General features: G+C 43.6%; 1 protein-coding gene across 1 annotated transcript in view; it reads left to right on the top strand.

The window, feature by feature from the left end:
- RAB3B (RAB3B, member RAS oncogene family) overlaps positions 1 to 12605 on the top strand; it is a 48856-nt gene extending 36251 nt beyond the window's left edge. The window contains exons 3-4 of the mRNA XM_069479997.1: positions 648 to 772; positions 12418 to 12605. Of these exons, the coding sequence (XP_069336098.1) occupies positions 648 to 772; positions 12418 to 12605 (313 nt within the window). The remainder of the gene's footprint in view (positions 1 to 647; positions 773 to 12417) is intronic.
- Positions 12606 to 16099: the final 3494 nt, after the last annotated feature.

The following is a 16099-nucleotide window of genomic DNA, read 5'->3' as shown; positions in this document are numbered from 1 at the left end:
ACGGCAAGCTCAAACTCCTGGGCTCAAATTCCTTCTGCCTCCCAAGTAGCTGGGACTACAGGCATGCGCCATTGCACCCGGCTAATTTTTTCATTTTTTTAGTAGAGACAGGGTCTCACTCTTGCTCAGCCTGGTCTTGAACTTTTGAGCTCAAGCAATCCTCCTGCCTTGGCCTCTCAGATTGCTAGGATTACAGGTGTGAGCCACCGTGCCCAAATGAGAAACCATTTCTTTGAACTTCATAGTTCTCTTTCTGACCTAGGAGGTTGTGTGTCTTAGTCAGTTTGGGCTGCTATAACAAAAATACCATAGAATGAGTGGCTTAAATGGCAAACATTTATTTCTCACAGTTCTGGAGCTAGGAAGTCCAAGATCAAGACTCCAGCAGCTCCAGTATCTGGAGACAGCACCTTCTTGTTGTATCCTCACATGGCCAAGAAAGAAAGAGAGCTCTAGTTTCTTTCTCTTATAAGGACACCAATCCCATTTATTAGGGCTCTATCCTCATGACATAATTACCTCCTGAAAGCTCCACCATCATATCAAAGATTAGGCTTCAACATGTGAATCTGTGGGGGAAGGAAGGAACAACATTCAGTCTATGGCCATTCAGTGTGATTAACATATCTATCTCTGTCTCTTTTTAGGGCCACTCAGATCAAGACCTACTCCTGGGACAATGCACAGGTTATTCTGGTGGGGAACAAGTGTGACATGGAAGAAGAGAGGGTTGTTCCCACTGAGAAGGGCCGGCTTCTCGCAGAACAGCTTGGTATGTGCATGACACGTGTGTGTACATGTGTGCATGGGAGTGGAGCAAATAGAGGGGACAAGTGTGTGTTTGTATTTGTGACATTAGGATGTGTTGTGATTGTGAATTATGCACCTGTGTGTTCTGTGTGTACTGTTTTATATTTGTATGATGTACATATGGGCTTTATGTTTGTGAATTTTAGGTAATTCATCATTTATAATGTGTATATTACTTTGTTATATTGAATATGTAAGTAAATTTTAAATTTATGAACTTTTTTTACCAGCTCCTTCCACAAAGGATTTGAGGTGTCTTATAAAAATCATCATAGTTCAGCAATAAAAAAATAAATAAGTGAGAAAATTGGAGCAAAGAGAAAGCAAGGGTGGGAGGAAAATAAGAGGAAACCAGGGTAAGATATATGTCATAAGTTCTTGGGTACTTGCAAGAAGTGGGCAACAATATTCCCTTTGAGCTTCCTAGCAACCATTGCAAAGAAGGAAACATAATCGGTTACATGGTTCAAAGTACCCTTAATATAAAAACAAAGCCATTATTCCAGAGAAGCACTGCTCTTCACTGGCAACTGTAGAGCAGACTGTATGCTGAATGTGACCATGTCCTTAATATCAAACATCCTTGCAGCAACCACAACACTGGATATCATATGCTGTTTCTTACAGTTTCTCTCAATTCAAACTGATGCTTCTCACCAAAACACAGTTCACAGCAAAAGTTATTGTATGAAGAGGCAAAACCATATGTAGTTCGTTGATGCTCTTTTTCCAAGGTTAAAGTATTTTGATCCCTGTGTTCCATTGAGGCCCAGGTAGGTGCTCAGGCATGTTTCAGTGGTCCTAGAGCAGAACCTCTACCTACTTTTGCTTAAAAAAGCAGATTTTATTTTATTTTATATATTGGGGTTCAATGTAAGATTGCCTTACCAAAAGAGTTCCATGACTACAGAAAGTTTGAAATCCTCTAGAACAGAGGTTAGCTTAGCTTTTAGCCAGTCTCCTTAACTATGTCTCACATCTTAAGTGTTGTCAGTATTGAGGAGTAGAGAGTTTAAAGTTATATTCTCTGAAGTATAACAGTTTCTGAAGTGCGATAATTGGACTTGTAGGTGGGCAAGCTGTATAATATACAAGTGTGAATTGTGTGTTGTATATATTTGTATTATGTGTGTTATGAGTATGTGTGTCTGTCCTACACTTCTTTTTCCCCACCTCTATTCCCCAAGGTGGCCTGGACTAGAAATTAGCAAACTGTAAGTGCTTAATAACTAGGGAGGTTGAGTCACCTTGGGTCTCACTGTTCCTACTATATGGTAGAGGTTCTCAGAGTCCAGAAAGTGCCTCACAGAACAATAAGCATGTGGTGAAGCCCACACTTGGTTAACTTCAGGCTATCTCTGTTTACCCTCAACCCGTAGTCCCCAGGGGGACTCCCATCACTCTCCTTGGACTGACTATATCCCACCTGCTTAGAATGCTCTCTTCTACTCCCCATCTTCTACTCTCATCCAGCCGGTGAGCCTCCACTCAGCTTTCAAAACCGCTCAAGCTTTGTATCTTCTATGAAGCCTTTCCTGGCCCCCAGAGCTCTTTTCTTTGTGCCCCCACTTCATGTACCCCATACATGCAATAGTCACCATGTCCGTCACACTTGGGTGCACTCATTTATTTGTCTGTCTCCGGAAATCTCCTTGAGGACAGGAAATAAGTCTTGTTTATCTTTGTACCCACAGTGCCTAGCATATGATCTGGCACTGAGTAAACATGCAAAAATAGGTTTTAATTAAATTTTACGATGTCAAGTGTTTGGCTACTTCATTTTATTGTCTAAAGACTTCCTGAGCACCTACTGTCTGCCAGGTACTGTGCTATGAAATAGGATACATTCCCTGGTCTGAATAAGTTCGATCCAGTGAGAGAATAGACAGAAACAGCAATAGCCCTCGTGATCAGGGCTGTGACCGAGGGGTGTCCCAGGGGTTGGGGGAACATAAAGGAGGCACCTGGTTCAATTGTGGTCAGAGAACATAATGCCCAAGTGGAGTCTTGAAAACAAGCAGGAACAGCCATGTAAGGAAGAGAGGCAATGACTTTCCAGGCAGGGGGCATACCACTGGCAAAGGCGAGGAACAGCTCTGTGGTTCAGGGAACCGTAAATCACTGGATGGTGTCAGCCTGGAGTAGTGTTGCCCAAAGAGAGGGACTCATGCCACTGAAATCGTGCAAGGTGATTTTATGTATTTATTTTGACGTATATTAGAAAAAATATATATAGTCAGCATGTCAAGACCTTAGAGTTAAATAAGACTAAGATTTTTAAAGGTGAGTTAGTTTTATATTAGGAAAAAATATAACTAGCATGCCAAGTCCTTATGACTAAGATTTTTTTAAAAGCAAGTTGGTTGAACATTTATTAGGTGCTTACCATGAGTCAGGCACTATTCTAAGTGTTTTAAAGTACTATTCATTTAATTTAATCCCCCTAAAACCCAAGATATGTACTTTTCTTATCTCCACATTTTGTGGGATTTTTTAACAGATTAGAAAAGGGGGACAGAGAAGTTGAGTAACTTCCTCAAGTCACACAGCTAGTGAGAGGGTAGAGCCAGGATTTGAACCCAAGCAGTAGTCCAGCTTCAGAGCCTATGCTCCTAACCACTTGACTTTACTATACTGCAAATGTGGTAATAATAGCTGATATATATTGAACCAGACACTATGTGAAATATTTAGCATTAATTATCTCATTTAATTCTTTCTATAGTCCTTCAAGGTGGGTACTATAAGGCATGACTAATACTCTGAAAAATGAGGTTCAGAAAGGTTAAATAACTTGCTCAAGCTTACACCATTAGGAAGGTGGTCAGTATAGACAAAATTTATGTAGAAACACAGAGAGAACTGAGATTAAACCTTAATGCAGAATTTAGGGAGGCACTTGAAGAAGGCCTTGATGAATTGGTCAGCTTTGGGCAGGTCAAGGTAACCCCTCTCTGTCCAACACAACTTCCTGAGCTTTCCTATATTGATTACCAAAACTTGCCTATTTACATGTTTATCTCTCCTCGTAGGCCTCAAGAGCAGGGATTATGTCTGATTTGTTTCATTATCCCAAGCACCCAGCATAGGGTAGATATTCATTAATACATTTTAGTTATCCAGTGAAAAATATTTGCTGAGTACGTATTCTGAGCCAAGTTCTGTCCTGGCACTTAGGATCTAATTAACGGTGAAAAAACAGCTGTGATCCTTACTGTCATGAAACTAATGGAACTAGTGGAGAAAGAGATATTAAACAAACACTTAATCAAATAAATATATAATTAAAAATTGTGTAAATGGGCAAATTGTGATTTATATCTCAATAAAGCTTTTTAAATTGTGATAAGTTCTGCATGAGTTAGGACTCTTACTATTACAAGTGATAAATCCCAAATCAAACTAGTTTTAATAAAAAACTAGAATTTATTAGCTCATGTAACTGGGAAGTCCACTAGTCCCAAGACTCAATTGCCTTCTCCATTTCTCAGCTTTACTCATCCCCTCAGCCTCCTTCTACAGCCAGACTCTCTGCATGGGGAGTTAGAAGGGTGATGGAGCTCCAGATTCTTAGCTTCCTGGTTCCTGCAAAAAGATGCCTTCTCTTTCTCTCACCCACCATATCTCAATGCCAGGGAAGATGATGATTGGTCATCTGTGAGTCACATGCCTATCCCAGTGGCTGGGGGAGGCAAATATGGTAATTTATAGTCCCACTATAACTGTTTAAAATGGTGATCCCCTAAAGGAAGGAATAGTGGGCAGATAAAACTAACATAGATCTACCACTAGTGCTATGAAGAAAGTGAAAAAGAGAAAACTAATTTTAGGCTGGTGAGTCAAGGTCTTGTGAGAAAGTAACACATAAGCTGAGAACTAAAGGATGAGAAAAAGTTAGCCAGGCAAAGAGTGGAGTGTGGGGATGGCAGTGTTCCACTTCAAGAACAGTCTGAATGTGGGTTAGAGCTTGAAACACTCATGAAATTGAAAGAAGGCCGTGCCACAGAAAAGAATCAAGGGGAGAGTAATGTGCGATGAGGGTGGACAGAGATCAGATCATGCAGGATTTTGCAAGGATGTGATCAGATATGAGAACAGTGAAGGAGGATGCTCAGCCTTCCTCACCCTCACCCCAGTGCCTATCCCTCTGCTATACCAGGTTTTAAGTCGTTTCAGTGGTCTGCTTGCCAGTGCAGTAGTGCCATTCTCTGCTTTATGGGATCCTCCCTCAGGACTCCTTTTCTTTTAGCCTTTCTTAGCTCACTCCACCAAGGCTATCGATATGGCCAGCAACTAGCATTTATTCAAGCTGTGAGTAGCAGCAGGGCTTTTACATCCTCAAAGTTCTTGGGATCTAGGTGAGATCACATAGATGCTGAGGCAGGTGCATCTTTGGAAGGGCAGAGGAGTTTTAGGGACTCCTGTTCCAGGACGCATGACATTTTAGGATCTTGCCTTCATGTGCTCCTCAAAAAGGGGCTTCCTGGCTGGGCGTGGTGACTCACTTCTGTAATCCTAGCACTCTGGGAGGCCGAGGTGGGAAGATCGCTTGAGCTCAGGAGTTCGAGACCACCCTGAGCAAGAGCGAGACCCTGTGTCTATGAAAAATAGAAAAAAAAAAATTAGCTGGGTGTGGTGCCGCACCTGTAGTTCCAACCACTCAGGAGGCTGAGACACGAGGATCGCTTGAACCCAGGAGTTTGAGGTTGCTGTGAGCTAGGCTGACACCACTACATTCTAGCCTGGGCAAAAGAGCAAGACTCTGTCTCAAAAAAAAAAAAAGAAAGAAAAGAAAAGAAAGAAGAAAGGGGCTTCTTGTCCCTTTCCTGGATCTGACTGGGGATGGGTCTGGCCAGAGCCCACAGAGGCTAGTAAAAGGGAAATGTGCTTCTGTCTATAAAAGAAGGCAAGACCATTCAACATGTGGCTTTGAAACACATATACCAGCATAGTGTAGTGGGAAAAGCACCCCCAGACAAGGAGTTAGGAGATTGAGGGTTTTATCCTGCTTCTGCTATTACTTACTATGTGACCCTGAGCATCTTGTTCCCTGTCTCTAGGTCTCAGTTTGCCCATTTGCAAAACAAGATTTGATTAGTTGAGTGGGAAGGTCTGTTTGGCTCTATCCCACTTTGATTCCATGATTGCAATTCACCCAATTCCTCACTCATTATTCAGACCCCACAGACCCTTGTACATTGCCTTGCTTATTTTAGGTGCTCAATAAATGTTTTTTGGATTGAGATGAACTATAGAAACCTGGCATTGCTGAGCCTGGTTGCAGAGAAACAAAGACCTAGTTTGCATTGATAATAACTAACAGTGACTTATAATTCACAATGCGCTTCCACAACAATTCTCCTATGACCTTCACTCTCACTCCTAGCCTGTAAGGCAACATTATCGTCAGCTATAGTAGTATAGTGTCTGTATTGCTATATAGTAGATTATCATCAGTGATTCTACTGATGAAGAAGCTGAGTCCAGATCATTTGTATTTTCTTACACACAATGAACTGTGCCACGCTTCTGTGTCTTAATTTTTTCACTTTAAGATTATGTAACTTTTCTAAGCCATGTAAGTAGTAGATGGCAGGCCCCATACTCAAACTCAGCCTTTGGACTGAAAATTCTAATGCATTCGTTATATCATCCAATGATGTTTTCCCAAAAGCCTGTCATAATTTCTCTTAAAATTTCCACCCTCAGCCACAACGTTAGTGACACAATGTTCGTGATGTTCGTGAAATGTCTTTAGATTATGTTGTAGTAACACACAACCTGAGTCAGGGGCTTAGAGAGTAAAGGTTTATTTCTCACTCACATTGTATGCCAGCTGCAAGTCAGCAGCAACTCTGATCCGGCTCACTTCCTTCTTACTCTGGGATCTGACTGGGATGACTAAACCACACCAAGTCTCTGAAAGCTTCTGTTGAGACTCAGATCATATCATTTTTGCCCACATCCACTGGCCAAAATAAGTCACATAATCAAACCTGATGTTGATGGAGTGGGGGGATCTAATCTTTCCATATAGAGGTGCTGCAAGCCAGTGGCAACGGGTGGGGACATAAAATCTCTTGAAGGGAGGGCAGTAAATAATCTGCCATGGTCACTAAACCGCATGCCAGACCCTGAGGACACAGAGATGAAGGTGCTCATGGGGCAGGGAAACAATAGCATAAACAGATATTTACAACATTCTTTGGGGAGATGGCTATGCCGGTCCTTAACCTGTTTGCTATCATTCTTCACCCTTCCCTGTGTCTCTCCCCTTACCCTCTCTGGGAAGTCTACCTTTGCAGGCTGTGTTTCCCAGACTCCCATGACAGTGGCTTCTGGCTGGGTTTAGGCAAGGGAAGACACTGGCAGGTGACTGGAGGTGGGCAAAAGGGAGAAATCCCAGTATTTCCCCACATTGTGGCTGGCTGCTCCAACAGGGGCTGCTCCTTCTCTCTGACTCCTGCTCCCATGGATCCAGCTTCCTTTAGCTCTAGTAATAGTAATTTTTGCTGTTGATAATCTCTGAGTTTTCTCACTATTCTGTTTAGCTTCTCAGTTCTTCCATCACCTATATAATCAATTTCCTCTGATTTAAATGATAAAAGTTCCCATTTTCCTGATTGGAATCTGACTGAAACAATCATGCAAAGTGCCATGGGAGTACAGGGGAGAGGTACATTTTATATTTTGAGGTGTAGAGATGGGGTGGAGAAGAGAAAGGCAAGGCTTTCTGGCATCAGTAATGCCACAGGTGAGTAAGGAAGGTGATTAGGAGTGGGAGCTAGAGAGTAATAACATGAGCAAAGAAAGGCACAAACTGGGAGAGCATGGATGTTTCTGGAGCATAGCGTGATCCAGGAAGATGAAGCTGGGGAAGTAGACAGAGGCCAGGCCATGCAAGGTCTTGGGTATTAAGTCAATGAGGCTGGATATTGAATTAATCAGACCTCTTCCAATCCCAATGGCACAAATCCAAGTCAAAATAGCTCAAGTTATAAGGACGGAGCAAACCTGAAGCAAAATAGAAGAGAAGGTCACTGGATATGAGACAGTCAATAAATTAAGAGCCCAGGGTATTGGATGGATTGTCCATGTGGCACTCAACGTTCCTGAGAATGAGAGCACGCCTGGGGTAGAAAGGAACATGATGTCCAGAGGGGTGTGAGTTGCAGATTGATAAATGATGGAGATGAGAGGGTGTCAGAGCAGGATGGAGACGGGATTTGAACATAATGGTGGAGGACGAATGTTCTGGAGCAGTGTTTGGATGAGGAGAGGTAGGTTTAGCTGGTTGCAAGTTTCTAAATAGAATTCTGAGGTCAAATTCAGAAGAAGGCAGCATGAACACAGTCTACAGGTCTGTGACAGCTGCCTTTGAACAGGATAGGTAAACATGATCATCTTGGGGGAGGGGTGAACATCTCAGATTCAGTTAAGAATTGAGCCCCATTAAAGACAGCAGAAATCTCATTGTTCTGAAGCCAATTAGAAGGAGGAAAGGACTGGGGGCCAGTCTGCTTAATTGGTTGTCATCTTTCTGGCCTCTAGATTCTCAGCTCCTGAGGATCCTTATTAATGGACCTGAGGGAAAGGTTACCATCTGGGCCCACTAATGAAGAGCCCTCCAGGAATCTGACAGTAATTGGGTGGGGGTGCATTTGGTGTTATTCTGCTAAGCAAACGAGACCCTTGAGCTGGCTAGACCTATGAGCTGGTAACTTGAATCAGAGTTTTCATACTTTGAGTATCTTTGAGATGACTGTAAAGACATCTCCTTGGCATGACATATGAGCTCTCCATGTGTCTCTCACCACTTTGGGTTTTCTGCTGCAATGATAACAAACTGCTATTGTCCTTCTAGCATGTACCAAGGCTTTTTGCCCCCTTATCTGTGCTCATGCTGTTTCTCCTGCCTGGTGTGCTACACATTTATGTCCTCACACATACATTCACAATCACATGTCTGTGTCTAGGTGATAGTTGCTTAGGCATCAGCTTCTCCAAGAAACTTTCCCTGGCCTCCAGGCTTGGTTGGACGCCTCCTCTGTTCCCTGACACCCCCCGGCTTTCCCTGTTCTAACACTTATCATGATAACATTGTCAGTGTGTTTGTCTTCCACACTAGACTAGGACCTCCTCAAGGGTAGGAAGTGTCTGATTCACCTCAGTGTCTCCAGTGCCCAGCACAGGGTCTGCCATGCTTGTGGAGCTGAGCTTTCAATGACCCCATCTACATCCCTGCAACCATACCCTCCATGCTCCGTCCCACCTCCTTCGCTCAACTATTCATTCAGCCAACACTCAGCAAGCACCTGCTCCTCTGGCTGCTGCTGGGGCTCAGATGAATGACATAGTTCCTGTTTTGGGAGCTCCCTCTCAAATGGGCTTCTGCCACACAGGGTAACAAGTGCTATGGCAGAGGGAAGCACAGAGGAGAATAAAAAGACCCTATTGAAATCTAGTCCTGAAGAATAAGTTAGTTAGATGAAGAGTTTTGCTCGGTTCTGACTTTAAAGGCTCACATCCTCACTAACTTCAGGAAGCTTCCTCCCCCTCTCTTCCCCTGCCACTCTCTCCCTCTCCTGCATTCTTGCATGGCCTCTGGTTTGCTCTACCCATGTTAGAATATTATAGCTTGTTCTGTCACTGTTCCAACTGAGAGTGAGACAGAGAGGCACTAGGGATGGGGCCCTAGCCCATCTCTGAGCTTCAGTCTTCCTATCTGCAAATTACAAGTGATAACCCTTGCCTTGCCCCACTGCCCTCACAAGGCTGTTTTAAAATTGTATTTGTGAACAGTTAAGGACTATGCAGATGTGAGAAATTGACACTCTCATTAGCGTGTCTTCTGCATATCTAGAGTTGATCTCCCTGTATCCCTGACACTCAACACAAGATCTGGCACAAGGTCAATGTTCAATAAATACTTGTTTTATTGACTGACCCTAAATGATGAAGAAAAAGAGGGTTTCTACAAAGGCCCTGGGAAACAATGGAGGGGCAAGGGAGGTGGGACTAAGGTGAGCCAGGAACATATGGGAAAGAGAATTGCCATGCATTTCACATGCCAGTCACTTCCACATACGTTTGTGCATTTTTAATTCTCATTACCACCCTAAGAGGTAGGTAGTATTCACCCCATCCTACAGATGTGGAAACAGAGGCTGAGGATGAGTAGGTAACTTGCTCAAGGTCACATAGCTAGTAGCTGACAGAAACTCTATTCAACTCCAGGCTGACTCCCAGGCCACTTCCTGCTGCCCACCTGCACAGTGTGGCATGTCCTCCCCTCAGTGCCACTCCTCAGAAGGGATATGGGATTTGTGACCCTGGCCCTGACTGTGTCCTTGTTGTCATCCAAACTGATGGTTAAGACCTATTGACTTCTTCACGTGTTGCCCCTTTCCTAGACAAGCAATACATTCCCACCACCTTTCTAAACATTGCCTCTTGTGATAAGGTAGTCAAAGACCCGGGAGTCGATTTTTGTGTTATTCATTAAGGAAAAACTATATGCTGGAGGGTCTCTGAAGCCAACAGGGTTTCCATGGCCTGAAGATAATGAGCCAGCAGCTGCCTCCCTCTTCATCACATGTCTACAATTAGCAGGCATTTCTGCAGCTTGCCTTTCTCAGGTCAGGAAATGGGCCACAGGAGGGGCTTTCAGCCAGAGGTGGGCTGGCAGGAGCTGTGAGCGCCTTCAAACTGGGAAGGCTGGGAGAAGAGAGGCCTGTTGATACCTGGGGCTTCAGCTGTCTCTGTGGATGGTGGAATAATAGGGAGAAGGAGGGAGGAGGAAAGAGATCCCCTCCTTTGTGGGAGAAGATGAGAAAAGAGGGAGAGAGAGATGAAGAGGAGGTGGAAGGAGCAAGATGAAAGAAGAGCAGACAGAACTGTCATTATAACAGGCAACTTTTGTACAGCAATTTAGCCACTGTCTTACTCCTCCCAACTGCTCTCAGTAGGAAAACACAGTTATTATTCCTATTTGACAAACAAGAAGTCTGAAAATCAGTGAGGTTAAGAGATTCAGAAAGGTGAAGTGATTTGCTCAGACTCAGACACTGTAGTAGTCAGATAAAAGCAAAAGAAGCCAAGAGACTTGTAAAGGAAGAAAAACATATAATCGGGGGAAAAAATGCAAAGGGAAAGAAGAAGAAATGGGAGGCAGATCTGTGTATGGACTTTGGAGACAGCTAAACCCAGTTCTAAGCCCAATTTCCATGGATACAGCCACATGACCTCGTGTGAGTTATGCAATCTCTTGAAACCATCATTTTCTCATTTATAAATTGGAGATGATGATATTTACCCAACAGGCTGTTGCAAGGATTACAGAAGATGGTGTTATTTGTAAAGCTCCTAGCATAGTGTCTGGCATATAGTAGATGCCCAATAGATAACAGGGATCCCAAATAGAAAGTATAAGAAACATAAGGGCAGAAGAAGGAGCTAAATGGAAAAAAAAGGAAAGAGAGAGTCTTTTGAGGGAATGAAGAAAGGCTCAGAAGGAAAGGAAAGAGGAAGGTGGAAGGACAGGAGAGGAGGGAGTAGGCTGGACAAGGACGTGATAGAGAGGGCTGCTTGTGCTTCCAGGGGTTGCCACCGAGCTGCTCAGGATTCCTCAGGTGGGAAGCAGCCTCTTTGTCTGAATCAGGAGGGCCTTTGCTGTGTCTCTCAGGACAAGCAAGTCCTGTACATTGTCACAGAAAGTGTTGTTAAGGGTCTCAGATATAAAACAGACAAGAATGTCACACACCTCAGGTGCCCTGTCCCCTGGGTCTTTTGCTGGGTTTGTGGAGGAAGGGAGAGATCTATCGGATTATTTCAGCAGAATTCAGGGAGGAGGAACCCCACTGAGTGGTGGTAACCAGGGTGTCTGTGGGTGGAAAGGGCAAATACGGTTTTCCTTATTCAGTGTGAATCTTGAGCTGCTTCCCAGAGCCAGATCAGAGCCAGCCAGGCTGAGGTGAATGGGCAGCATGGGAAAGAGGAGGAAAATCCCTGGTCAAAAAGTCAAAAACCTGGGCTTCTCATGCTGGTGCCTTTCCTCATCTTGGGCAAGCCAGTTTACTTCTTTAAGACACAGTGTCTGCATTAGCGAAACAGAGAGGATCTGACACTCCTTCCCCAGGGGCGATATGAAGATCAAGTGAGATAATGGATGTGATAAATCCTTTGGAAAGTAATGTGCTCTGCACACATATTTATATATTTATTTGTTCTTTCATCAAGCAAACACTCTTGACCCATCTCTGTGTCAAGCACAGGGTTATACATTTCACATGCACTATCTTATTTAATCCTTGAAGTAACTCTGTGAGGTAGGTAAAATCATCCCTATTTACAAACCAGGCAGTTGATTTGTAAAGAGAATAAGTGAATTGCCCAGGATTAAACAGCTGGTTAATGGTAGAGCCAGGATCTGACTGACTCTGAAACCAGTGCAGGAAATTCCTGCCCTGTACTGTCTCCTTGAAGTAGAATGGAATTGCTTCACTCCTGAGCACGGGCCATATTAATCCAGTGCTGGGGTTGGGGGCACAAATGAGTTCCCGCTGAAGAAATGGGAAAAATCCTTATCTGTTTATCTTCTCCCCCCAGGGTTTGATTTCTTCGAAGCCAGTGCCAAGGAGAACATCAGTGTGAGGCAGGCCTTCGAGCGCCTGGTAGATGCCATTTGTGACAAGATGTCTGATTCGCTGGACACGGACCCCTCCGTGCTGGGCACCTCCAAGAACACGCGTCTCTCAGACACCCCGCCACTGCTGCAGCAGAACTGCTCATGCTAGGCAAGGCCCACCCTCCTAAACTCCCCTGTTTGTGGCCCCACACCCACTCTGCTTCTCTCTGTTACACAGTGTCCACTCCCAGCCCCGAGCAAGCTGAGTTGCTGCTGTTCTTTGCCTGCCTCTGGGGTTCTCTGCAGATGACCCCAATGATAGACACTCAGCACTAGACTTAACAGGTCACTACATGGGTGAAGATTCACTTTATAAAAGAAGACTCTATTTTACGAAGGGGATTCACTATAGGGACTTGGAAAGTGAGTCTCTTTTCTGCCTTTAAAATGAGAGTTCCTCCATTTACCAAAATTCGACACACATACACACACACTTTACAGGGACTGGCTAACTGTGTAAAGTGAGGCTCACCCGCACAGCTAATCCTATTAAAGAAAATGTCCCAAAGCATGACATGCTTGTTTCATAGCAGGCTCCCTGTGGAGCCTTCTCTCACTGCAAGTCAAGCTCTGGCTCTCAAAGCCTCGTGCCTGTTACCACGGATGCCCACAGGGCCCGAGTAGTTGCTGTGGTGACAGGCCAGAGCTAATCTTCAGAGAGCTCAGACTCTCTAATGATGCCGAAGGAGCAAAGGCTGAGTCAGAAACACACTTAAAAGCGAAAGATTATCTCCTGCAAAATGTCAAAGGTTCCTACTACATGAAAGAGCAAGCAAGTGAGCAGCAGGAAAGACAAAGAGGAGAATAGAAACACAGGCAAGATAAAGAAACAGATCATGAGTTTCTGATTTTGCTGCTTTCCAGCGGGCTCTTAACTATGGGGACTTCATGAAATTTGGTCATTGGTTCTTAGACTCCTAGAATATGAAAATTTTAGAGTTGGTGGGACCCCCAAATTTACCTAGTCTAACTAATCAATTCTAATCTTCCTATCTCTAACAGTGGCTGTCAGGCCTCACAGCCAAATCCCTTCCTTCTAAAGCACACCTCTAGGCAGAGACAGGAGCCCATTGTTCACACCATCTTTGGGCAGTTCTCATAGTCAGAAAGTTTTCCTTGATTAGGGTCACACCTGCCTCCTGGAAATTCTTCTTTCTCTTCCCACCCCATTTGCACTGGCTCTACTGTCAGAGACCTCTGCCCTGTGACACCCTTAGATGATTTGAGAACAGGAATTATGACCCCTGGGACCTGCCTTTTCTCTGGGTCAAATACCTTTATAATTCCATCTGCCATTCTTATAGGGTCTTCTCCCCATCCTGCCCCTTTTCTCCAACCCATCTTTCAATTACTCTTGAGCAGTCTAACTGGAAAATGTGATTCAAAGCAGAATAAATATAAAGGGGGCATGACCCTGAAAATATTGGGAAAAATGAACTCAGAGATCCCAATCTCAATCCCATTCTCCTGGAAGTGAAACTTTAGTTTCTACCAAAGATCAGATGTGAAACCACTTCTGGTAGAAGGCCCTTAATTAAACACCTAAAGAAAAAAAGAAAAGAAACTCTAAGACCAGAATGGATTAGCTCATGATTCTAGTTTGCTTGGCCACAGACACATATTTGGGTTCTGGCTGAAACAATGAAATGGAACTGGCTATGATTCCAGAAAATCTTTCTTCTCAACCATGGCCTGAGTCCTTAGCCTCCCCTTGCACTAACACTCCACTTCAAAAGTCTGTGTGGTAGTTTCTCTCCCTTTCAAATGCAGCTCATTGTCCTAGGAAAGAGCATTAACTAACAAGTCCAATGACTAAATAAAAGGACCATCCAGAGTCACTCTATAGAGATGTTGCTTTTTTTTAATGCAGTTCGAAGGACAGAGCTTTGGACTTGAAATCAGGAAACCTGGACTGTCCCATTAAATCAAGAGTGACTCTGGACCAGTTATTCCCCATTTCTTCGTCTTGATTTCCTACTTATAAAATGAGGGAGTTTGTTTGGATGGTCTTTAAGGTCCCTTCCAGCACTAGTAATTCTGTGACTCTTTTTTTTCTACCTTTACTATTTCATTTGATCTGCCAAGCAAACCCAAGAGATCAGGATCACCATCTCAATTTTATTTTAGCTAACACTGATGTCATGCTTACTCTGCACTAGACATTGTTCCAAGTACTTTACATGTATTAACTCTTTTATCTACCCAACATCTTTGTCAAGGAGGCACTATAATCAGCCTCATTTAAAGATGAGAAAACAAAGGTACAAAGAAATTATAGCCTGCCTAAGGTCACATAATGAGTAAACAGTAGAGCTGGAGTTCAAACCCAGGCAGTAGGTTCCCGGGTCTGTGCTCTTAACCACATTCCATGGTGCATCTTTTATAGATAAACTATGATCCAGAGAGGTTAAGAGACTTGGATCACATCACTAGCGAGTGTTAAAGACACATTAGGATTCAATTCCAGGGCTGTCAGATTCCAAATCCACTGGAGAAGACTTATATCTCTAATCTGTTAACAAATTGCTCCACTACTCAGGCTGATCTGAGGTGATGTCTAATGCTTAGGAAAAGACGGTCAGTTTCTCAGGCAACCCCTTCCCGTGGGCCTGAGCAAAAAAATGCCTAGTGCCTCTCAGGCCCAAATGCTGGCTTTCCCAGAATCTGCCTCTGCCAGGTAATACTAATCAGGCTCCCAAGCAGTGCTCTGAGCAGCCTCCATACTCCAGCAATGGGGCATTTGGGGGGGGTGACTTAATTAACTTTTCTGACCATGGAAGAATACAGTCCCTTCACAGGGAAGTGGTTCTGGATGTGCTTTTTACATTGTAAAATCACATACAGTGTCATGGATAATAACTATTTTTTCTGGATAGTAACACCCATCTACCCCAGTACTAGAATTTCAGACGGGTCCTCATGATCCCTGGATATTTTTGTACCTATATCAAATAATCTTTTCTCTCCTACTGAATACCTGAGTCTTTTTCTTTAAAACTGTCAAATTCTTTAAAACTCAAGAGCCAGCTCAAGGGAACAAGCATCTTCACAGCAGATGGAATCAAGAGTTAAAGGTTATTGTGGCAAACTCTTCTCCTGGGCACCAGACAACCAGACCTGCTTGTTGTTAGCTGGTAACTCCACCATCCCTGCTCTGTGACCTCATTTCTGTCGAGTGGAAGGCAGCAGCTTCCAGCTGATTGCAGCATAATGTTCATCAATCACAGTAATAGTGCAATTAGCCACCAAGGTTCGAGCTGCATAATATGTGTTAGTGGCAACTTGTCCTGGATTTCATCTTCCTAAACAATCCAAATAAAAGAAGATTAAACAAAAAAAAAAAAAACAACAAAAAACTCTTGACCTCTAACGAGGCAAAAGTAGGCCAAAAGTGCAATACAGTATTGTAGTTATTTACAGAATCTGTTTTAAATGCATGTGTATCTGTAAATACAAAGTGACTCGTGACTTATTATTGTCTCCTCAGTCTGTAGCATTACTAACTTCCAGGAGCAGCAATGCCATAGAGTGTACTGAATGATCACAGACTTGTTGAATATTAAATGTGGAAGGAAACTTAGAGAAGATCTTGTCCAGGCTCCT

Source organism: Eulemur rufifrons, chromosome 8 (assembly GCF_041146395.1).
Source record: "Eulemur rufifrons isolate Redbay chromosome 8, OSU_ERuf_1, whole genome shotgun sequence".
Lineage (NCBI taxonomy): Eukaryota > Metazoa > Chordata > Mammalia > Primates > Lemuridae > Eulemur > Eulemur rufifrons.
Note: the sequence above shows the minus strand (reverse complement) of the source record. Positions and strands in the feature narration are given on the sequence as shown.